General features: G+C 42.2%; 1 protein-coding gene across 4 annotated transcripts in view; it reads left to right on the forward strand.

Moving 5' to 3' along the window:
• Positions 1-22,419, forward strand: part of GPR63 (G protein-coupled receptor 63) — a 44,080-nt gene extending 21,661 nt beyond the window's left edge. For 3 of the 4 annotated variants that reach the window (XM_084792947.1, XM_084792945.1, XM_084792948.1), the window contains one exon: positions 17,012-22,419. In XM_084792947.1, the coding sequence (XP_084649073.1) occupies positions 17,160-18,419 (1,260 nt within the window). In that variant the 5' untranslated portion in view covers positions 17,012-17,159 and the 3' untranslated portion in view covers positions 18,420-22,419. Of the gene's footprint in view, positions 1-10,771; positions 10,941-17,011 lie in introns of all 4 variants that reach the window. The other variant, XM_084792946.1, reaches the window with a different exon arrangement.
• The last annotated feature ends 1,787 nt before the right edge of the window (positions 22,420-24,206 follow it).

The following is a 24,206-nucleotide window of genomic DNA, read 5'->3' on the forward strand; positions in this document are numbered from 1 at the left end:
CTTTAAGGAACAGGTGTTTAGTTTGGTGTCAGGTATGACATTAATCCAAGGTCTCAAACTTTTTTTTTTAACAGATATTTTAACTATATTAACCTTTAAAGGTTACTTCTGAGAAGTTATATTTTTGAAACTTTTTTTTGTTTTGTTTTTCAAGACAGGGTCTCTCTGTGTTAGCCTTGGCTGTCCTAGACTCACTTTGTAGACCAGGCTGGCCTCGAACTCATGGCAATCCCCCTGCCTCTGCCTCTGGAGTGCTGGTATTAAAGGCATGTACCACCACACCTGGCCAAAACTTAATATATTCGTTTATTGCCCTCTCTGGGACTGGAACCCAGGCCTTTGAATGTGCAAAGCAGACATTTTCCCACTGAGCTGCATGTCCAAACCCTGGTTTTTTAGGGAGTTTTATTATATAGCTCAGACTGACCTCAAACTCGCCATGTTGCCTCTGCTTCCTATGGACTCAGACTACCAGTATGTTCCAACACACCATATTTTAATGACTTTTGGTATTATTTGTTAGAAGTTTCACATACAGACAAAAAGATATAAAACCCACAAAGGACAGCTTGATGAAAGCCAAAGAAGGAGTCCATATGTACATCCACCATAGAGACTAAATAGCATCTCAGGACTCCCAACATCCCAGAAGTCCCTTCCCTGCTCTTGAATCATCCCCTCCCTAGAGCAACCATCCGACAACCACCAGTGCCATAGTTATGCTATGTGCTGTGCTATGCATGCCTGTGCTATGCAACACACTGCATTTCTGCGTCTGTGCCTTATGTTCAGGCTGGCTTTTGTTAGTTCACCTAGGAGTTGTACTGGGTGGTTTGCTCGATTTTGTGGTGATGCAGTGCTTCATTCTATGGATAGAAGTTTTGTTATTAATTCTGCTGCTTATAGAAACTTGTTCTTCCAATAGCTGGTTATTTCAAACAGTGCTGCTAGGAAAACCCTTGTGCCACTTAATAGAAGAATGAGAGCATTTCTGGGCAGCCAGTACTTTGTGGGCTCGCTGCGTGCCAGAGGTGACAAGTTGGCATGTTTTTAGTAAATGGCAAAATGCAGCAATTTCCACTCCAACAGCAATGTATGGAAGTTCCATCTCTATTAACCCTGAAAACAGTATTTTCTTTTGCTGTTCCTTTTTTTTTTGGACATTTGAGACAGGATTTCTCTGTGTAGCCTTGGCTGTTCTGGACTTGCTTTGTAGACTAGGCTGGCCTTGAACTCACAGCGATCTGCCTGCCTCTGCCTTCTGAGTACTGGGATTAAAGGCATGTGCCACCACGCCTGGCTTTTATTTTTATAAGCTTTAGCTATTTTGAGTTTGTGCTATCTTTATTTGTATTTCACTACTGATTACTGACAGACAACACCTTTATATATGTAATGGATTTTTGTCTTTGCCTATTTGGATGTTTTAGTGTTAATTCTTTTGCTTATCTTTAAACTTGGTTGCTTGTGTTTTTCTGGTAAATTAAATATCACAAACATACACATTCTCATGAGTCTTAGGTTAGCTTTCTGTCACTTTGATAAAACACATGAGCCAGTCAGCCTATAAGGTAAGAAAGTTTTATTTTGGTCCATGGTTTAGGTTCTATTGTTTTGGAGGCTGTGACGGGACTTGCAGGGTGAAAGCACATTGTAGAACAATGCTGTTCACTGCAGTAGTCAGGAAATGAAAGAAAGAGAAGGAAGGTGCTGGGATGCCAGCAGCCTCTTCAAGGGCACATGTGGTACCCTACCTTCTTTTCACTAGGCCCTGTCTCCTACCGGTTCTGCTACTTCCAACTGAGCCACAGGCTGTGGAGATGCAGCCTTCTGCACTCGGGCTCTGGGAGTCAAAGAAGGTGCAAACCCTAGCAAATCCTTTGTGGTCTTGACATTGCAGGAGCCTCAGCCTTTAGTTGCCTGTTCATTCGCTGTGCCTTCATACCACTGAAGAGCCTCTTTACAGTAGAATGACATTTGGTGTGTGTCTTAGAAAAAAATAACTTGCATTAGGAAATTTAATTAAGATGAAAGAACTTGACCTAATGAGAGACAAGTGTGTGGTCCTCCTGTGGGTCTGTTCTCCTAGAGCAGCGCAGTCTTCCCCAGGTCCCCACCCATGTGTTCTCAGGAGCCTGAACTGCTCATCCAGCCTGGGCTGTTCTGTCACTGCCCAGCTGCCCAGCTGCCCAGCTGCCCAGCTGCCCAGCTGCCTTTTTGACTCATCTTCACAGCTTCTCGGCTGCTCGTGAGCCTTTCAGCTGCTGCTTCTCAAGCTTTCAGCTTCTCAGCTGTCTTGAGAATACGTCTGAGCTGGCATTTTGGAATTGGCTTATGCACAGGGAAGAAGTGTGACTGACTACAGAGCCACCACCTCGCCTTTCCCTATATTTTAATCTCTGAAATCTTGGTTTCTCAAGTTCCCTTGCTCAGTTAGCGCTTAGCTATCTTCAGGGAGGTTCTTAGCCATTGCCCATTTCCACGGTAGCCTATTTGTGGGACTGTTGGTTTGCCATTTCCCTATTCCTCGCTCTCCTTCTCAAAGAAGGGGAACCAATCTACCCCGGCACCTCAAGTCTCAGTAGGACTAAGTGCATCCTGCTGCACTGAGGCCTGACAGGCAGCCCAGCTAGGGGAAAGGGATTCAGAGGTAAGCACCAGAGTAAAATACAGCCCAGACTTCCATTGTTAGGGTGCTCATGAGTTGACCACCATGCTGCACGTCTGCTACATATGTGTAGTGCATCTAGGTCCAGCCCATACTCACTCCTGAGCCCCCAGGGGCCCAGATTAATTGACTCTGTAGGTCTTCTTCTGGAGCCCTTGACCTCTTCAGCTCCATCTATCCTTCCTCCTACTCTTGCACAGAACTCCATGAGCTCCACCTATTGTTTGGCTGTGGGTCTCTGCATCTGTTTCCATCAGCTGCTGGATGAAAGCCTCTCAGAAGACAGTTATGCTAGGTTCCTGTCTGCAAGCATAATAGAGTGTCATTAATAGGGTTGGCTTTCTCCTATGGGGTAGGTCTCAAGTTGTCACTCCCTCACTCTCTGCTCCATCTTTACCCGTATACTTCTTGTAGGTAAGACAAATTTTGGACCAAAGGTTTCATGGGTGGGTTGGTGTCCTCCTCTCTCCACTGGAAGTCCCACCTGTCTACAGGAAATGGGACTTAAACCAAAGACATCATGTAATTTGCAGGCAAATGGATGGAACTAGTAATGATCATTCTGAGTGAGGTAACCCAGACCCAGAAAGACATATAAGGTATGTTCTCATTTGTAAGTGGATATTAGCCGTAACGTACAGGATAACCATGTTACAATCCACAGACTCAAAGAAGCCAAGGAGGGCCCAAGGGGAGATGTTTCAATCTCACTCAGAAGAGGACATAAAATAGACATCTGAAGTAGATGGAGGGAGGGAACTGAGAGGCAGAGAGGGGATGGGGGGAGGGTAACGGGGATCAGATGTGGAGAGAGCTGGGGGGGACGGCGGGAGAGAGGGGGTGGCATCTCTGGGACAGGAGAGGCTCCTGGGAGTCTATAGGGGTGACCCTAGCTGGGACTCCTGGTAGCGGGGGTTAAGGAGCCTGAAGTCACCACCTCATGTAAACCTATTTTAAAAGTTAATTAATTTCTTTCTATATATGTGAGTATTTTGTCTGTGTGTGTCTGTGAGTATGTCTATGCAATGCATGTGCGCCTGCTATGGAGGTTAGAAGAGGGTGTCAGATGCCCTGAGACTAGAATTACAGATAGTTGTCAGCTACCATGTGGGTGCTGGGACTTGGATATGGATCCTCTAGAAGATCAGCTAGTGCTCTTAACTGCGAAGCCATCTTTCCAGCCCCCTAAACCTACTATTTTATAGCCTACTTTTTACACTACACTAAATACCCACACGTGCGCACGCACACACGCACACACACACACACACCCCAGTTAATTTGGGGTTAATCTATACACAGAAGATGGTGGTCCTCTCAGAAGCTGCAGGTTGCCAAATAAAAAGCTGAAATGTCATGGGGAATACTTCCTACTGAGTTGTTGGTCAGGGGTGTCCCAGAGACAGCCCCACATCCTACTACCAAACACAGGTTCTTTCCATTCTTCTTGGTTGTTCACCATAACTTGATGACACGACCCTGTTGCTGAGGACACTACAAAGTTTGGTTATAGGACGTGGAGCAATCAAGCTAGTGCTGACCAGGAAGCTGCTGGATAGCTTTCATAGTGCTGGAAGCTGCCATGCAGGCTTTTAGGGGAAAGCAAGTTATCACCAGTCTTACCTAGCTATGAACCCTGTGAGCTAAAATAAGACCCGCCTGGCTAGATATTTCCATGGGCGTAGTATTGACATGAGAATGATGGGGCTGGTTTAAATTTGAATTGCAGCCTTACTCACAGAAATGTCCTTGCTTAGTTATTGTCCTACTTTTTTTTTCCTTTTTGGACATTTCATTAACTCTGCACAAAACACTGTCTGCTCTCATGCTGCCCTAAGCCCTCAGAGGATAATCTTCTGAAGAAAAATGAAGTCTCTAGGGAAGTCCCATCTAAAAATAAAACCTCAAGGTGTCGGACCAGGGATGTAGGGCAGATGCAGGGACAGCATTTTTTGACATTGCAGAAGAAAGAGTTTATATGAGACTGACAGTTCATATTAGTTATGGTTCTCTAGAGGAACAGAACTTATAATATATATATAATAGAATATGTATTATGGGATATATAGAATATACTCAGAGAATATATATGTGGGGGGCTCACAGGTTGTAGTCTAGCTAGTCCAACAATGGCTTTCTGCCAACAGAAGGTTGAAGAATGCAGTAGTTATTCAATCCACAAGGCTGAATGGCTCAGCTGGTCTTCAGTATATGACAGAATTCCAAAGAAGTGGGTGAGAGAGAGAGAGAGAGAGAGAGAGAGAGAGAGAGAGAGAGAGAGAGAGAAAGAGAGAGAGAGAACTTTCTTTGTCCATGCCATGCCAGCAAATGTGGTCTACATTAAAGCTGTATCTTCCTACTTTAAAAGATATACATTAAAACTGGCTTTCCTACTTCAAATGGTTTAATTAAGGGAAAAAAAATCCCTTATGGGGTACCCAGCAGCATGGGTTTTGTTAATTTCAGATGTAGTAAAATTGATAACCAGGACTAGCTATCACAGTTTCAGAGGGTGAGTCCACAACCAGTTTGGTGTGGAGCACGGCAGAAGGCTGACAGGCATGGTATTGCAGTGGTAGCTGAGACCTCAAAGCCTTATCTGTTGGGGGGGGGGGCGCAGGGAGAAAGAGCTAACTGGGAATATTGTGGCCTTTTGAAACTTCCTTCATCATCCCCGGTAACACTCCTTCTTCTGCAAGGGCACACCTCCATTCTTTCCCAAACAGTACAAACTGGGTACCAAACATTCTAATATGGGGGCTGCCGTCATTCAAATCACCGCTGATGATCTATGCTAAGGACAGATGGATAGTGAGTATTTAAGAAACGGTAGGCATATCTGCGTTTCTTATTTTCTTATGTATTTTGTAATAAGTCATGGTTTTCACTCAGTTTTGTATGATTAGTAGTTGACTGACAAGAGCTAAGTTACCCGAGATCTCATTCTGGAGCTGCTGCTTAGTAGTGCCGAGATATTGGGCACGGTCCCTACTTTCTTTGTACCTCCGCTAATGTGAAAGCACTGAAGAGTTAGTTGGTAAAGAATACTAAACACTGAAATTCATCACTAAATAGCTATTGTGAATAAAGGTCGTGGGAGTAGATATGGGATGACCGGCAGCATTGCTGCATGTGACTTCGTGAACTGAGAGCCAGAGCCGAGGGTGTGCCGGAGTTCCGAGAGGGGAAGATTGGTGACCCTGAGACAGCCTTGGGTTCTTCATGTGGCTGCCGTTCGGAGCAGAACCAGTAGAGTGGCCAGATTTTTACCTTAGCTTACTGTTAGAGGAAATTGTGGAGAAATAATTTCATAAAATGGATTCTGTCGAATACTTTGTCAGGCAAGAGAAGAAAAGCTGACGTGCTAGCCCATGTGTGGGCATGAAGAGGCTGGAGGAAGGCTTCTGATGTCTTACTTTTCTCCCTCTATTGCTTTCCACCTTTTGGTTTTTATTTGACACAATCTTCAACCGAAACTGAAGCTTGCTGTTTGAGCTAAGCTAGCTGGCCATCAAGCTCCTAGGATCTGTTTGTCTCTGTCCCTCGATCGGCTCTGGCTGGATTTTCTGTTTTACGTTGGCTCTAGGGATTTGAACTCTCAAGTCCTCTTGCTTGTAAGGAGCCAGCTCCCAGACCTTTACAAAAGTTTTTTGTTTTTGTTTTGTTTTGAGATAGGATCTCATTATGTAGTGCTGACTGTCCTGGAATTTGCTGTGTAGACCTGGTTGGCCTTGAATCCTAAGTGGGGGAATTAAAGGCATATGCCATCATGCCTGGCCAGGATAAGCTTTTGGGACATTTAATGGAGAAAAAAATAGAAATAAGTGGGATCAGTAATATTTAGCATGAAGTTTGAGAATATTTCTAAAACTGATGATCTTTTTTTATCTTTAAAAAATTCTATGAGAGTCGGGCAGTGGTGGCGCATGTCTTTAATCCCAGAACTCGGGAGGCAGAGGCAGGTAGATTGCTGTGAGTTTGAGGCCAGCCTGGTCTACAAAAATGAATCTAGGACAGCCAAGGCTATCACAGAGAGACCCTGTTTTGAAAAAAATACTGTGGGTTTAATTTTAATTATTTTATGTGTGTGATTGTTTTGCTTTCATGTGTGTCTGTGCACCATATTTGTGCTGGTGCTTGAGAAGGGAGTGTGCCTCCGAGTGGGTGCTGGGAGTGGAACCAGGGCCCTTTGCAACAACAGCAAGTACTCTTAACCACTGAGCCAACTCTCCAGCCCAAACTGACAATCTTTTAGAGAATGCTTACCCTGTTTTTTTTTTCACAGACTTCCACTGGTTATGGGAAGTATTTTCACTCTAGAGGAGGATTCCCATTCATAAGTGTAGCCGACCGTGGGCATGGTGGGATGAGGAGCTGAGCCGCATGCCCTATAAGCATGGTTCCTTCAGCCTGTGGTGTCGCTTCTACAGTAGGGAAGCCCAGCAGGTTCCTCCCCAGTTACAATAGATGTCTCTTTTCTCAAGATATCACGAGAACTGCCTGGGAAGAATGATGTCAGGCAAGGGTATGCATGTGCTCCCCAATAGCTTCTGCTCACCTCAAAGTGAAGCCTACCTTCTGGCAGTTGCAGTTGTCTCCACACGCAGTTCCCCCCAACAGCTGTTTCCTAGAGATCATCAGAGAGCCACTGCTGTGCATCAGTTGGCAGAGGAAGGCAACAGCCTTTCAAGGAAAAAAAATATATTTATTGTTCAGAAATAGGCCCAAGATATAATAGGAAAAAATCGGTGTCACAGAAAGTAGGAAGAAATAAAGAAAATTAATATCCCTGGCAGAAGAGACATTGTCTACATTTATACCACCATGAACAGGCTTAATCTTGCCTGATCTCTGAGTCTAAGTAACTTCAATCTGGATAGTGCATGGAAGGAAAGAGACTAGCCAAGGATAGGAGGGACTATACATGAAATCTCCTGGGGAGCTTCAGTAAGGTAGCTCATGGAAGATGAGAGACCATCATAAAACACGAGCAACCAAAGAGTGAGAAAGACACCCACTAAAAGCAAAACATCTTCTCTGGGATCTAGAAGGATGGCTTGCTTACTTCCATCTCTGTTGAATCCTGACAAAAGCAATTTAAGGGAGATAGGGCTCTAGTCACACTTTGGTGTGGGGTGCATTCCACCACAGCAAGGAGAACGTAGTAGTACGAGCAGGTATGCTAGTCTGGCCTCCTACATCAGCAGTCTGGAAGGAGAGACAGAACAGGAAGTGAAGCCGGTTGATAAAACTTCAAAATGTCTCCAGGGACATATTTCCTTTTGCAAGGTTTCACCTGTTAAAGTTTGCATAATCTTCCCAAACAGTACCACCTTCTAGGGACCAAGTGTTCAAACACATGAGGCTATAGGGGCAGTCACATTCAAATCACAATGACTGTAGAAATCTTCAATACCTTTCTGGCTCTCTGAGCAGCACCATGGTGGTCTGCAGGAACAAGCACCTCAGAAAAAGTGGCAAGAAGGGAGTGAAGAAGAAAGTGGTTGATCCATTTTTTAAAAGAAAGATGACAAGGTAAAAGCTTTAGCTACGTTCAATATTAGAAACATCGGAAAACAATAGTTATCAGAAGTCAAGGAACCCAAACCCGCGTCTGATGTCCTTAAGCGCCATGTGTTTGAAGTTAGTCTTGCTGATCTACAGAGTGATGAAGATGTTTTTTGTTTTTTAGAAAAGTCAAGCTAGTTACTGAGGATGCCTAAGGCAAAAGCTGCCTACTTCAGTTCCTCAGCATGGATCTTACCTGGGACCAAATATGTTCCATGATCAAAAAGTGGCACACCATGATTAAAGCCCATGTTGATAGTAAGGCAACTGCTGGTTATTTGCTCGACATGCTCTACACTGGTTTTTACTAAAAAGCACAACCAGATATGTGGCACATTCTATGCAGAGCACCAGAAGGTCTGCCAGATCTGGAAGAAGATGATGGAAATCATGACCCAAGAACTTCAGGCAAATTATGACTAGTAAGTTAATAAGCTGATTCCAGACAACATTGGGAAAGACATAAACAGGGCTTGCCAGTCCTTTTATTTCTGTCACAATGTCTTCGTTAGGGAAATAAAAATGCTAAAGTTGAACAAGCTCATGGATATTGTGGTGGTTGGAGTAAGACTAGGTCCCTGTAGACTTGCATATTTGGATATTTGGCTGTTACCAGTTGGTGAAACCATTTAGGAAGGCTTAAGTGGTGTGGCATTGTTGAAGGAGGTGTGTCACTGAGGGTAAGCCTTGAGGTCCCAAAAGCCCATGACAGGCCCAGTTTCCTGCTGCTCCTGCCTGAGGATCAGATGGAACCTCTGAACTATTGCTGTAGTGCCATGGTTGCCTGCTACCATGCTCCCAGCCATGATGATCATGGACTCAGCCTCTGACACTGTAACCAGGGCCCAACTGAAATGATTTCTTTTCTAAGTTGCCTTGGCCACAGACTCTCTTTCCAGCATTAGAACAGTAACTAAGACAGAAGTTGGTCCCCAGCACAGTGACAGGCCTGACAATGCTGGGTTTTGTTGATGTTGTTTTGTGCTTTGTTTTTGTTTTGTTTTTGAAGACATATAAGAGACTGTGGGATTTTGGATTAGAAAGTGATTTTATGCTTTAAGAAGGGCTTAATGGGCCGTCCTAGAAGGAGCCTGGACAGTAGAGCTGAGAGTAATGTGGACTATGGAGGCCCAGATCAAGAGGTTTCAGAAGGAATCAATATTAGTCGCTGGGCTAGAGAGCGTTCTTGTGATATTTTGGTGAACAGTGTGGCTGCTTTTTTCCCTTGTCCTAAGAGTCTACCTGAGGCTAAAATGAAGTTTGAGACTAATTTTCTTGGTAGGGGAGATTTCAAGAAACCCTAATTTTGCCTCTGTTGTATGGTTATTAGGAATTATTCTTAAGCAAATCAATAAGGAAAAATTGTAAATTGGGTGAAAAGAAATACAAAATGTACAGTTTGAGGAGAAAAAGAGTGCTAGGAAATTTAATATTGGAGCTAAGTTCTGTGTTCAAGGACTTAAGAAGCTTGAAGGAAGGCCTGATGCTAAATAGCAAAAAAGGGAGTGTTACCTTAATACTGTAGCCTTTGAAAGGAAAAGACTTGAGAGATAACCTCCACCCAAAAAAGCATCAAGTTGAAGTGTATGCAAATATAACTCAAAGAGGGGGCTAGATTCCACCCCACCATACAGCAGAACTTAGTAATGTTGGCCACCTGGTTCTGGCTTTATCAAGAAGGATATAGGTGTAAAAGGTTATGGAATTGCCTCTGTCATTGAGGAAAGCTGCTGAGGCCAGGCATGTGGCAGAGGAACCCCTGCATGCAAGCTCAGACAGGCCACTACATGCTGTGCAGATAAAGCCTGGGTTGCCTTGGAAACACTAAGATGTTGTAGATGCCAGAGTCCTGGCATGTCTGCTGACAGCTGCATACAGGAAATAGAGCCAGCCCAAGAGAGAGAAGTGTTGCAGTCAACAACGCTGGGAGGAGTGAGAGGTCTGAAGCACCTTTGACATTGGACATGAGGTTATAGGATTTGGAGTTTACTCTGCTTGGTTTTGGTCTTACTTTGGTCCAGTATTTCCTCACTATGCTCTTTTACCCCATTTTGGGATGTGACATTGTATGTTAAAAGTATACATTTGCTTTTGATTTTACAGGGGATTACAGTCAAGAGATTGCTTTGAGTCTCAGAAGAGACTTTGCACTCAGAACTTTTTTTTTTTTTTTTGGTGCTTTTAGAGGCAGGGTTTCTCTGTGTAGCCTGGACTCACTTTGTAGACTAGGCTGGCCTCAAACTCACAGCGATCTGCCTGCCTCTGCTTCCCCAAGTGCTGGGATCAAAGGCGTGCACCACCATGCCTGGCAGACTTAGGACTTTCAAACATTGTTGAGACTGTGAAAGATCATGAGAACCTTTGAAGTTGAATTAAATAGATTTTGCATTATGATGAGGCTACAAGCCTGAGGGGGTCAGGGAGTAGAATGCGGTGGTTTGAATGAGGATGGTACCTACAGGCTCATATATTTGAATGTTTGATCCTCAGTTGGTGAAACTGTTTAAGAAGGATTAAGAGGTGTGGTTTCCTTAGGTGTGTCACCGAGGGTGGTCTTTGAAGCTTCAGAAACCCATGCCAGACACAGTCTCACTCTCTCTGCCTCTTGCTTGTGGGTGAGCCAGCTCCAAGCTTCTGCTCCAGCACCATGCCTGACTGCCACCATGCTTCCTGACATGATGATAAATGGAATAACCCCGAAACTGTAAGCCAGCCTCATTTGAGTGACTTCTTTTCTAAGTTGCCTTGTTCATGGTATCTCTTCTCAGCAGTAGAACAGTCACTAAGGCAGATTATGAACCACCATTCCAAGAATCTTTTCAAAATACAGATTTTTAATAGTGATTAACAAAAAGCCTAATTTGTGGGAGAAAAGGAAGGAAGCAAGAAAGAAAGAAAGAAAGAAAGGAAGGAAGGAAAGTGGAGGGGAGAAGGGAGGGAAGGACAGAGGAAGGAAGAAGTCTCCAGAACACAGAATAAGAAAGAAAATGAGAAAAAGAACCAAGTGACAAGCTTAGTCAAGTTGGCCTGATAGTGAAATACTTGAAACTATAAAAGAAGAATCAGGTCACCACGCTGGTTAGTTTTTTCTTTTCTTTCTTTTTTATTTTTTTCTTTTCTTTTCTCTCTCTCTCTCTCTCTCTCTCTCTCTCTCTCTCTCTCTCTCTCTCTCTCTCTCTCTCTCTCCCCTCTCTTTTGGGTGAGTGACACAAGCTAGAGTCACCTTGGAAGAAGGAATCTCCTCTGAGGAAATGCCTCCATCAGACTGTCTGGCAAGCAGGTCTGTGCAGCATTTTCTTGGCTGTTGATTGACGTGGGAGCGTCTAGCCCACTATGGGTCAGGAGGTCTTGGGAGATATGAGAAAAGGGCTGAATGTAAGCTTGGAGAGCAAGCCAGGAAGCAGCTCTCTATTTTGGTGTCTTCTTAGTTCCTGCCTTGTTTTCCCTTGTGACCCATAAGCCAAGTACACCTTTTCTTTTCCAAACGTGGCTGTGGTCTCTGTTTTATCACAGCAGCAGACAGAAAACTAGGGTAGTTACATATATGATAGAAGCTTTTATTATGCTGGGGAAATAATCTGGGTCTTCGGATTGAAGAATTATGAGAAACCAGTAAAATGGATTGTGACAGCTTTCAACTCAGATTAACCTTTGTGAAACTTATGAGTGTTGTGTGAAGAACAGATCCTTAATGCTTCTAGAGAGGTTGCCTGGCTCCCATTTCTCTTTCAGGACTTTGTTCTCTCCTACTGGCAGGAGAAAAGGCCTATGAGGACTTTTAAGTTGGTTTTGCTTCAAGTCAGAAAAGTGAGCAAGAAGATAGACGTTTGCCATCCTTATTGTCTGTCTGTGTTTCCCTTTCCTATCTCTGTCTGTCAGGGATCTGTCTAACTCTTACTCCCTCAGTAGGATCACACTCTCAGAATGACATTATAGACTAAGAGGGTAGATTAGTGATAATGTTTGTCTCTGTCAGTGTGTGGTAGAAGTGTAGGACTGAGGTGTCCAGGAAAGGCCAACAAGAATTGGCTGACTGTTGGTGAGAGACGTGTTGAGAGTCTGGATTGTACCTGGTTGTGAAACTGTGTCTAGTGTTACAGGGCGCTGGGGAAACAGGGTAAGTGGGAGCTCTGCATTATGTCTTTTAACTGCATCTGAGCTTACTGCTACCTGAAAACAAACATTTCCACTGGGAAAAATGCTCATTTCTTGGTGTGATGTGTAGTTCCGATTCCAACACCCAGACCCTATGTTAAAACCTGGCGATGATATGTTTAGGTTAGAACTAAAAGATTCAGCCATTGGTTTAAAATTCATTTATTATGTCTATCTATGAATTTATTAAGAATCAATTCATATGAAAGCATGAGCTAGAGTTATTTACATTTTGTAGCCATTTCTTTAGTGTTTGTATTCCCTTAAAACTAGTGTGAAAGTCAGTTTAAAAAAGGATTGGTTCCTTTCCCACCCAACTGTGCTTTACCTAAATTTCTCCAGCTTTTGCAGCACTGTTTAAAAAAATTAAGTCCATTGTTGGAGCACAGATATGGACAGTCTGCCCATTTTCTTGGGGTGGATGTCTCCACTCTGAGATACTAGCAAGGACATATTCACTCCCTGATTTACGGGAAAAGTGAAGGTGGGGATAGTTTGAATTTGGTAAGTGGTTCTGTGGTGTCTTGGTGACTGCAAGACTTTAGCCAACAAAACAAAACAAAACAACAAACTATGAAAAACTAATGACAAGAATCCCCCACAAAAAAGCCACCAAAAAACAAAACAAGAGAACCCCAAAACAACAACAACAAAACCCTCCCTTGGATCTGTCCTGTTTAGTGATCATGGAAATCCTCTCAGTGTCCTGGCAAGGTAGATTCTGATTCAGGAGATATGGATCTTGATGCTTGTTTCTCGCAAGCTTCCATGCGGATGGTTGCTGTCCTTTGAATGTCCTTTATCAGCAGGTTTCTGCAGGCTTGCTCATGTTTGTGTATATTTTTGCAAGGAAGAAGAAATAGGGAGAAGAAACAAAGATAGCTTCTGGCTTCACACTAAAGGCCTCTCCTCAGTACATGTACATATATATATATATATAGTACATGTACATATATATATATAGGCCATGAGTTTGAAGGACAGCATGGAGCTGTATATGGGGGGATTTGGAAGGAAGAAATGTAACTGTATTGTAATCTCAAAAATAAAAAAATCTGTCTTATAGTTTAGTATATTAAGATCTGAAAACTCTAAATGTCTGTGTAAGCCCCAAAGTAGCCTTTAAAAATGCCATTTTAAAAAATTAGAATTTTCTCTTACATAACCCTGGCTAAGATAAGAATTTTGAAAATACCCATTTGTTTGCTTTTAAAGAGGCGGTAATAGTCAAAATATACTTAAAATCTTTAACATGTTTTATATAGATATATATTCACATATACACACATATGTATACACATATATAAAATATATCAAGAAGCACAGATATAAATTATCCTTTGGAATAAATCTTTAGTATCGCAAGGAAAAACAATTGTCCAATAGGAATAATACATATCCTGGATTAAGAGTAATTATCTTAAAGTTAATTTGTACCCTCAAGCAATAATGAGCATGTTTATTTTAATAAACAAAGATTTTGAACATTAAAAAAGAGGTGGGTGCAGTGATAAGAGACACAAAAAGACACAAAGAAAGGAGACAGCTATTGATAGCTGGTGCCATGATGTCCCTCCAGCAGCATCAGCAACCTCTGCTGCAGGATCTGGAAGCTGGAGAGTGTGCTGAAGCCACTGAAAGCCATAGCAGCAACAGGAAGCCGGTGGCTGTTACACTGCCCTCACTGGACCCCTTCAACACCACCGGACTGAAAGCAGCAGGGTTGGAAACCTCCTGGGGCTTTTGTTCTGTTGTGGCTTCCTCTGGAGCTCACTATTCCCAGAGACACACAGACCACCAAGGGAAGCAAAACACTTAGAACCTGTCTCTGTAGTCTCAGGTACTCTGAAGATGTTCAGCGAAAAGAGTCAGGAAGCTGAGTCATCCTTCCTCATCTCAAGTCTGATCTGTGTCTTTAGTGACACTGTGTCATAATGTGAAATGAATCATGTTTGTCAGAATTTGTTCCTTAGGGAGGTGGTTAAGCTTCTGTGCTAACCTCAGTGTCAACTGGACCACTCATCTATGTGAGTAATCCTCATAGCCTTAGGTTTTTGTTTTTATGTGTGTCTGTGTTGAGAGGAAATAATAAAATCAGTATTGTGTGCAAACAGACTCATTCATAAAGGCAATCGTACACAAGACAGTCAGTTATAGATGCAAAGTTGTTAGGAAGACCATGATCTGGCTACAGATGCTGATCACTAATGAAATCCCATCTCTTCCCTTGGCACTCCAAGAAATGAATGAAATATTGACAATTACCCTTAAAAATCAATGACTAATTCTAAGGCCATACAATGTGTTAATTATAGCGTTGCCTTAATAGTCAATGTATTAATTTTTGTAATCTTTAAAGGACCTGTTGAATATATTCAGAAATCTAGTCAGTCCTTTGTAACTAAAGAGATTACCCCACAGTTAAGGCCAACGGAAGGAAGAAGCCCTGTCTTCCCATGTCAACCATGTGGGTTGATGGGGTCATAGATTAAGGAATCCCTTACATAAGATTGAGGGCTTCATAAACTGGTGAGAGATTGGGAGTAACACTAAGTAAAAGGTAAGCACATCTTTGAGAAAAGATAGTCAAGCTGGGCATGGTGGTACACACCTTTAATCCTAGCACTCGGGAGGCAGAGGCAGAGGCAGAGGCAGGCGGATTGCTGTGAGTTCGAGGCCAGCCTGGTCTCCAAAGTGAGTCCAGGACAGGAAGAAGAAGAAGAAGAAGAAGAAGAAGAAGAAGAAGAAGAAGAAGAAGAAGAAGAAGAAGAAGAAGAAGAAGAGGAAGGGGAAGGGGAAGGGGAAGGGGAAGAAGAAGAAGAAGAAGAAGAAGAAGAAGAAGAAGAAGAAGAAGAAGAAGAAGAAGAGGAGGAGGAAGAAGAAAAGATAGTCAAATATCTTGGCGAGTTTCTGAGTATTTCCTGGATGTTTAGGTACTTTTCTATCTACCTTAACACCCCCATCTTTATTACTTGGTTAGCATATCCTGCGAATTTGCTAGCAGTATCAATTCAGTCTTTGTGAATAGAAATAGAAGTCTGCACATAAGAAATAAAAATGATGAAAACGGACAGGCTTAGAAGAAAGGAGAGAACTTGACAAAGAACTTTGGGAAAATGACTCCTTTACCTGAATGGCTTTTCTAGTGTGGTTGGCGGGGCATGTCTGGAAGGGGATGAATGTGAGAAGAGACTGTAAGGAAGGAAAAAGAGGAGATCGAGAGGGAAAGTGGATGGAGGAGGAGGAAGAGGAGGAATAAGAAAGAGGCAGAAGAAACGGAGAAAGGGAGGAAGAAATGCCATGAAAAATTGCAGCTCTTAATTTCAAAGAACCCCATTCTTACCTTTAAGAACTGTCAGCCCTAAAGTGTGTTCTTCCCAGCATGGTAAGCTGGGAATTGAGGTTAGGTTCCTCTTGCCATAGAGCTTGGTGCTGATGTAAAGATGGAATAAGAACCCATAGGATGGAACTTACCATTTGTTCTCCTAAGAGATTTAGTGAAATATGCATTAATCGTGACGGTGGAAAACTATGATATTATAATTTTTTGAAGTTTAAAAAATATTTTTATTAATTCTTGGAGATTTGCACACAATGTATTCTGATTATATTCACCCCAATTTCTCGTCTCAATCTTCTAAGATCTACCACTGTCCCCCGCACCTCCAATTTTGTGTCTTCTTTATTTGATTCAACAACCCATTGAGTCCAATTTGCGCTGTCCATTGACTTCTGGATGTAGGGCCGTGCGCTGAAGCATGATCAACCTACCAGGAACCATTCCATTAAAGAATACTATTCCATCCAGCCAAGGCTATCAATTATCCATAGCTCTTGGGGTCCCGTGAACCTCCCCCGTCTCCCTCCTAGAATCTTCACTGGCTTTATCTTGGGCAGGTCTTGTGTACACAACCATAGCTCCCATGAGTTCATGAGTACAATGGGCCTATCAAATCCAAAAGGATAGTTTTTCACAGGGCCTTCCCACCCTTCAACTCTTACAATCCTTCTGCCCATTCTTCCTCAATAGACTGAGCCTTAGAGAGGACTACTGCAATCTTTTAAAAAGCACCAAAGTTTTGACTTCCATCCTTGTTTCATTAATGCATTTCAAGGTCCATCTTGCTGTGCTGGAGATATGGCCCAGTGGTTTAGAGCACCGCCTGCTCTTCCAGAGGTCCTGAGTTCAATTCCCAGCAACCACATGATGGCTCACAACCATCTATAATGTGATCTGATGCCCTCTTCTGCAGATAAAGCGCTCATATACAATAAATAATAAATACATAAATCTTAAAAAATCTATCTTGCTTTATATATAAATACTATAAAATTTCTGTCATGTTTAGTTAAAACAATATAACAGTGGTATTTTAGTGATGATTGGGTTAGACACAGAATGTTAGAAGGTTAGAAGGAGAAAGAGTGATCCTATATGATGAAAGATAAAAAAGACAAATGTGTCCACAGCCATACTATCCTGAACACACTTGGCCTTGTCTGATCTCAGAAGCTAAACAGGGATGACGGCCCTTGGCTAATACTTGGATGGGTAGCACAATAAAGTGAAATGCATTTACTAACCTGATCTCATGGTTTTTGTTTGGGGTTTATTTTCAGGCAAAAGGATTTTTGTGGAAGATGGAACTCTGTCCATTTTCCAGAATGTGTATCCAAGCCCATCAGTGGAACCTGACCTGACAGTGCTGTATCGAAATGCCTGAAGAGGACCCATATTTCTGCCTGAACCTACCATCCTCCTGAAAACATGGTTGTCTCAGCAGTGTTGACTGCATCCCATACTGGGACATCCAATGCGACATTTGTGGTCTATGAAAACTCCCATGTGAATATTACAGCCCCTCTACCATTTCAGCCTCCTAGCACTGGCCCACTGCTTAGATACAGCCTTGAAACCATGACTAGCACTGGACTTAGTTCCCTGGCAGTGAACAGCACTGCTGTGACCCCAACACCAGCAGTTGTTAGGAGCCTAAACTTAGCTGTCCAGATCATCCTCTCGGCTATAATGATATTTATCCTGTTTGTGTCTTTTCTTGGAAACCTGGTTGTTTGCCTCATGGTTTACCAAAAAGCTGCCATGCGTTCTGCAATCAACATTCTTCTTGCCAGCCTGGCTTTCGCAGACATGCTTCTTGCCGTGCTGAACATGCCCTTTGCCCTGGTCACTATTCTTACCACCAGATGGATATTTGGGAAATTCTTCTGCAGGTTGTCTGCTATGTTCTTCTGGCTGTTCGTGATAGAGGGAGTTGCCATCCTGCTCATCATCAGTATCGATAGGTTCCTGATTATAGTTCAGAGGCAAGATAAGCTAAATCCGTACAGGGCTAAGGTCCTCATCGCAGTCTCCTGGGCAACTGCTTTCTCTGTAGCTTTTCCCTTGGCTGTGGGAAACCCTGATCTGCAGATACCTTCTCGAGCCCCACAGTGTGTGTTTGGGTACACAACCAATTCTGGATACCAGGCTTATGTGATTTTGATTTCACTCATTTCCTTCTTTATACCATTCCTGGTAATACTCTATTCATTCATGGGCATCCTCAACACCCTTCGGCACAATGCCTTGAGGATTCACAGCTACCCAGAAGGGATATGCCTAAGCCAGGCCAGCAAACTTGGTCTCATGAGTCTACAGCGACCCTTCCAAATGAGCATCGACATGGGCTTTAAAACACGTGCCTTCACCACCATTTTGATCCTCTTTGCTGTTTTCATTGTCTGCTGGGCTCCGTTCACCACCTACAGCCTCGTGGCTACCTTCAGTGAGCACTTTTACTATCAGCACAACTTCTTTGAGATTAGCACCTGGCTGCTCTGGCTCTGCTACCTCAAGTCTGCATTGAACCCACTGATATACTACTGGAGGATTAAGAAGTTTCATGATGCCTGCTTGGACATGATGCCCAAGTCCTTCAAGTTCTTGCCACGGCTCCCTGGTCACACGAGGCGACGGATACGTCCCAGTGCTGTCTATGTGTGTGGGGAACATCGGACGGTGTTGTGAATGCTGGAACTCTGAGACACTTGGTGTGATTAGGGTTCTTTATTGACTGAAGAAGTTTCATATGGCTTCTAAACTTTTTATTAGTTTTTATAGTGCGTGTGTGTGTGTGTGTGTGTGTGTGTGTGTGTGTGTGTAAAGAGTGGTAAGTACTTTGATCCTAAAACTAAGAATATACTTTAAGTAAGTGGTCACATATGTTTACCTCTAGGTGAAGTGTGTGTGTGGGCGACTTTTGTTAGTTTAGTTGACTGGTTTTATTTTTGTAGCATGAATCAGGATTGTGCTTCATTGAACCTGCCGTTAACTTGAATTGTAGGTGGTTTTTATGCTGCTGAGATATGCTTGGCTGAGTTAATCAGTTTCTTTTCCATTTCTACAAGACACTGCTGCTCTTTGCCATCATATTGGAGTCAAAGCCCTATGCATCTCCATTGTTAGATAGGTAGTCTTATTTAAAAACAAAACCCAAGGAGGTTAGTGGCATTGAAAAGGTTGTTGTTACAGTTTACTTTGGTGCACTTTAAGAGACAATGTACAGATTAATTCAGTTGTGTTTCTTAGAACCACTTTTTATACATGACATGTTGTGCTTTGGGGGACACGTGCTTAAGGTATCTGGTAAGTTTTTATTAAAAGTGTCTTAGCTGCATGTACGATTTTAAAAGGAACATAAACACGTAGGGATTTTTCTAAGAGCAATGATGAGTTTTCAGAGCACCAGGAAAACACTGAGGAGGCACAGCACTGGGGCAAATTTTGGGGAGTTGCAGAATGAGAGAGTGTCTGGCCCAGCTTGTGGCCAGCCGCTCATTCAAACATTGTCACCCAGTTAGAGAGACAGGGCCACTACTCGGCAGTGGTGCTGTATGCAGGGCACTGTGCATGGTGTTATCCTCTTGCCTTTTTTTTTTTTTTTTTTTTGAGCTGTAGGTGTCAATTACTTCCTTTCTAAGAGTGAAGAAAAACAAGGTTCAGAGGGAGAAAGCTCTTGCCTAGAGATTTTGATAGAGCATCTGAGCTGCAGATTCAGCTGTTCCATTGTGCCACATAGACTCATTTTGAACCTGTCATAGTCAAGGGAACTTCACACATTCTTTTTATTTTATTTGTGTTCTCTCTCTCTCTCTCTCTCTCTCTCTCTCTCTCTCTCTCTCTCTCTCTCTCTCTCTCTCCTCCCTCTCCCCCTCCCTCTCTCCTTCTTCTTTTTTGTTTTGAGACAGGGTTGCACGAAGCTCAAGCAGGCCTTGAAGTTTCTGTGTCTGAAAAAAGGCTTGAAGTTTCTAAAGAAAACAGATGATTCACCCACTCTTTCAAATGAAACTGAAATCTGAAGATAAATATAAATTTGAAACTAAGATGATTTTTCGATCTCTAGAACATGTGACTGACAGCTACTGAGTGCTCAGTAGAGCTGCTGTGTGGGGCTCTTACTCTGGCAGCTTCAGACGTTTCCAGCAATCTCTCTGTGCTCTGATGTGTTCAGTGGTAGGGCCTCGTGTCTCAGTGCTTGCCTTAGCAGAACTGAAGGTGTGAACAAACTCAGAGGTATGTCTTCCACAGAGAAGGGAAGAGGAAGCCTGATCTGAACTTAGATGGACTGTACTAGCCCAGGCTTTGGATTTCTCATTCTTTTTCTTTAGTCCTTGAAACTTGGTCAGATGCTCTCCTCCACCCATGGCTCACCTAGTAAACTAGCTGCCAGGAGTGGAACTGTGGCTACAGCCAAAGCGGCTGAGAGTGTGGCTTTGTGACTGCATTCTGAGCTATGGCAGTTACCTTCACACAGATGTACAGCACTTTTGTAGATTTTTACTGCTTTGTGAGCCATGAGGAAAAACAAGCCTGTGTTTCTTCAGCTGGAAAAACCCAAGCTACATTGCAAGAATTGCTGAGTTCTTACCCAACTCTGAGGTTTTTCTTTTTTCCTTGTATCCAAGTATAGTTGGGAGAGCCGAACCAATGTCGTCATGACTGTTTTCTGGTCTCCAGCATTACTTTACATTTGTTAGTTGTTTCTTAAAATGGGTGTCTGAAGAGCTCTAGGATGGTCATCGGGAATTGCGCTGCTGGAAATTTGTTGACAGCACCAAAGACCTGGGAATTCCTGCTCTTGAGGCAATTGGAGGCAGTTGCAGTGGCGTTGGCATTCACCCTCTGCTTAAACAGCTCTAGGGACTAGTGAACACTATTTGCCACATTATGTTGAGACCATTGCATATGATAGCCACCTACCTCTTTAATTTTTAATTTATATTTATTAAAGGTAAATATGTCTTTGTCCATTGGCATCATATAGGACTTAAACACTGTGTTAGGTATAAGCAGGATGTTGAAATGCATTCTACTTTCCATGGTCAGTATGAACTGGGTTTTAAGCAGATATTGATACTGGGCTTTAAGCAGATAGTAATACAGATGTGGAAAGTTCAACCTTCAAGAAAGTCAGTGCTGTGAATATTGATGCATACTGGTAGCTTTTGAGATGCCTTTTGTGACTGGAGTTGAACTGAGTTTCACGCTCTGTATTCTTGTGTCTGTGCAGTGGGAGGTACTTTCTTCTGGTCCACAGGCCTTTGGTGAGTGCTCAGGAGAGACTGCTGAGTCAGCGTGCACAGCCATGGGGAGGGAGACATTGGACAACAGCTCTCGTTACACTGGATAATCTGGTCAGATGACAGTTTACAAGTCACTTTAAATATTTTTATTGTATATACATTTTGAAAGCTTTAGGAAAAATATTATGGTGCACCGTCAAGGAATTCAGATGCACACTTGCACGCTGCCTATTCTTCCATGTTTTCTAGTTGGGGTAAATAACCACTACGCACCACTGTTCACAGACATAATCATAAACTGTTTATTTTTCCTCCTAGCTAATATGATGCATGAAAGAGATAAGAAAATATTTGTTGTCAAAAAAAAAAAAGAGTAAAGAGAATTTTCAAATAGTTGGCAGTAGTGATGTTTAAACTTTAAAAGTGTTTGAATATCCCCAGGGAAGGCTAGGAATACAGATTCCTGGGCCTCGGGGCCAATGGTTGGACACAGGAATGTTTATTTCCTTTTTCTTGAGTGCTTTGCCCAATTCTGGTTCAGATGGTCCCTGAACGCTCCTGTAGAAAATCAGAATCTCATTTAAATACTGTCTGCTTTATCTTTAAGTAGTTGTGTGTTGGAAGCCAGTGGTGACCCACAATGAAAGGCAGTCTACATAATCTGTGCCTGCCCAGTTGCCATGTGTGCTCAGGAGGACTTGGCCAGCATCAGCTTTACTTTCTTTTCACTGGCAAAGTCTGATGAACCCTGTGGTTTCTCAGTAGGGGTCAAAGAATGACTCACTAATTGTAAGTCATGACTTCCAGAAGGCTAATTAGTATAGTATTTCTTTCCTGCAGATGTCTCTATAGGGCATCTCTTTATTATATGTAATTTCCTGAAGAGAGTGAGGGAAATATAAAAGCTCATCTAATTCGTAGTTCTCTGCTTAGACCAGTTGATCAATTGAAGCATGAAGTAAAATAAAATAACCTTTTAATCTTCAAACTTTTGTTGGTGACAAAGATATTTTTATTTCTTTGATCTCTGCTTTGTTTACATGAGAATATGTATGTATAGGTCACAAATATTTCTACATGCTTGCCCTTTTATCCTGTCATGATTTTTGTTTGAGTTAAAGTACTACCAGTTTCAAATTTATTTCCATAACCATAATTTTGACGAACTGCCTTCCTTGAAGATTCAACTTTTATAATAAGGGATAAAAGTATCAAAGCACATGTTTGTTACTGCAAGTAAATGTTAATAAATTTCTTAGCTATCTATAGGTACTTGTCATTTGTAATTAAAATTAATTTATTTTAAAATGGTACCTAGCCCTTAATGAAAGAAAAACTTTTAATTTGAGGTTGTAACTTTAAATATCAAAACTATGTTTATTTGTTAATATTCTTATTACAATCAAGAAAAGAGCTACCAATAAGAAAATGAATAAATGTTTAATATTTCTAAACTGGAGTTGTTTCTTTCTTTCTTTAAAGACTTCACTTCATCCTAGAAAATTTTGTTACAAATAATGGAAATGCTGAGTTTCATTTCAAGTTGTGTTCCCTTTGGGTTCTTGCTTTTAAGTCACCTGTCTAGTGTGTTTGCATGTAACCGTGTTCTAGTTTTAGACATCCTCAGAGTCCTCCTGGCTAGAATGAACCTTGACAGAAGATGATGAGTACTAAAAAACACTGAGGAGCTTCTGTCCAGGAGCTTTGAAATGTGCCGCTGAGTCGTTTAGGACTTAGAATTTGTGAAGCTGAGAATGTTGCTCTGTGGATGAGATGACTCATGCTGCAAGTCCAATTCCAGACATCCCTTTAGATCAATACAGGGAGTGTTTACCTGAATACAAGCATTTCAGCTTTGCACCCGTTAGACATTAGGACCTGATTTCCTCTTTCTTCTTTAAAGTTACAAAAAAGGTTACATTGAATATATAGTCATTGTTTTCTTCTGAAACAAAAAGGTAAGAGAGAGTTAGCCCAGTAGAATAACATGCTGTATTTGAAGCCACTCATATCTGTAAAATTAAAGGATCCATTTATATTTGGGCCAGAACTCAGCAATTTCTACCTTAAACCATCAAAATGTAAGCAGTTGGCTTTATTGTAGAATGAAATCAAGTTCCATGGGTGTGTGGGATTGTGTCTAACCGGAAAGAGAACTCCAGTAGGAGATTATGGCATTCAATGAAAAGAGTTTAAAATTAACACAGTTGTAGGGCTGGCTATGCAGAGCCACAGGGCAGAACTGCATGGACACAGGAGTTCAAATGGGAGGTGTCTATGGCTGGAATTCTTTCTTCCTTGGAGAAGCTTTAGCTCTGGCTTTCCATTGCTATAATCTTTGCTTCATGGACTGGAGACTCCTTGGGAAGTTGCCTGTCCACAGACATTTTGTTTTCTTTCTATCTTTTCTTTCTTTCTTTCTTTCTTTTTTTTTTTTTTGACATTTTTCTGGGCTGTTCTTATTAGTATAGCATCTGTGAATGACACAGAAAACATTTTTCCATGACGGAGAAAGATGGATTTTTTTCTTGTGTAACTTCACCTAAATTAGAGTCCCAAAAGCTGTGATTATTTTAGATTGTAAGAAATCACAATATTTTAGGTTATTCTGTGTGAAGACTACTATTGCTGAGCAATAAATAGGTTCTGTGTGATCTTTCTTGAGGCAAATGGCTTCTTAGGAAAACATAATAAAGAAAAATAGAGGCAGAAAAATAAAATACAGAAGTGTAATATCTCAGGGGTAGACTGATAGCAATAGACAAGTGACCTTTCAGCCATTTCTCTCCCTCCATTCCCCTTGAGTTCACACTTTCCTGGATGCTACCATTGGGGGGAAGGGGAGGCAGAAGCATTGTGCTTGTTCACTGTTCCTCTGTCATGGCTGCTCACACAGAGAAGTATACCCCAAAATCCAGGAATGAGTCTTCTGATAACACAGTTTTGGCAAAAATCATAGGCTCTAAGCTGTGAGAACTGAATCAGGGCCCAGGTCCTGAGTCTTGCAGTCTAATGACATACCTGCTCTACTAACTTGCTTCTTTAATGTGAAGACAAAGTAATCTTGGTTGTTGGTTTTGTCTTAGTTTCCCCTCCCCTCCTCTGGTGTATCAAGTAAGGCAGAGACTGAGTGCACCCAATGGAGATGAGTGATACCATTTCACTTGCTAGACCTGAAAGCCTGCACAGTGGTTTACATGTGTTTGACACTGTGATTTCTAATTCATAGCAT

The sequence above is a fragment of the Acomys minous genome, assembly GCF_964271855.1.
Source record: "Acomys minous genome assembly, chromosome: 1".
Lineage (NCBI taxonomy): Eukaryota > Metazoa > Chordata > Mammalia > Rodentia > Muridae > Acomys > Acomys minous.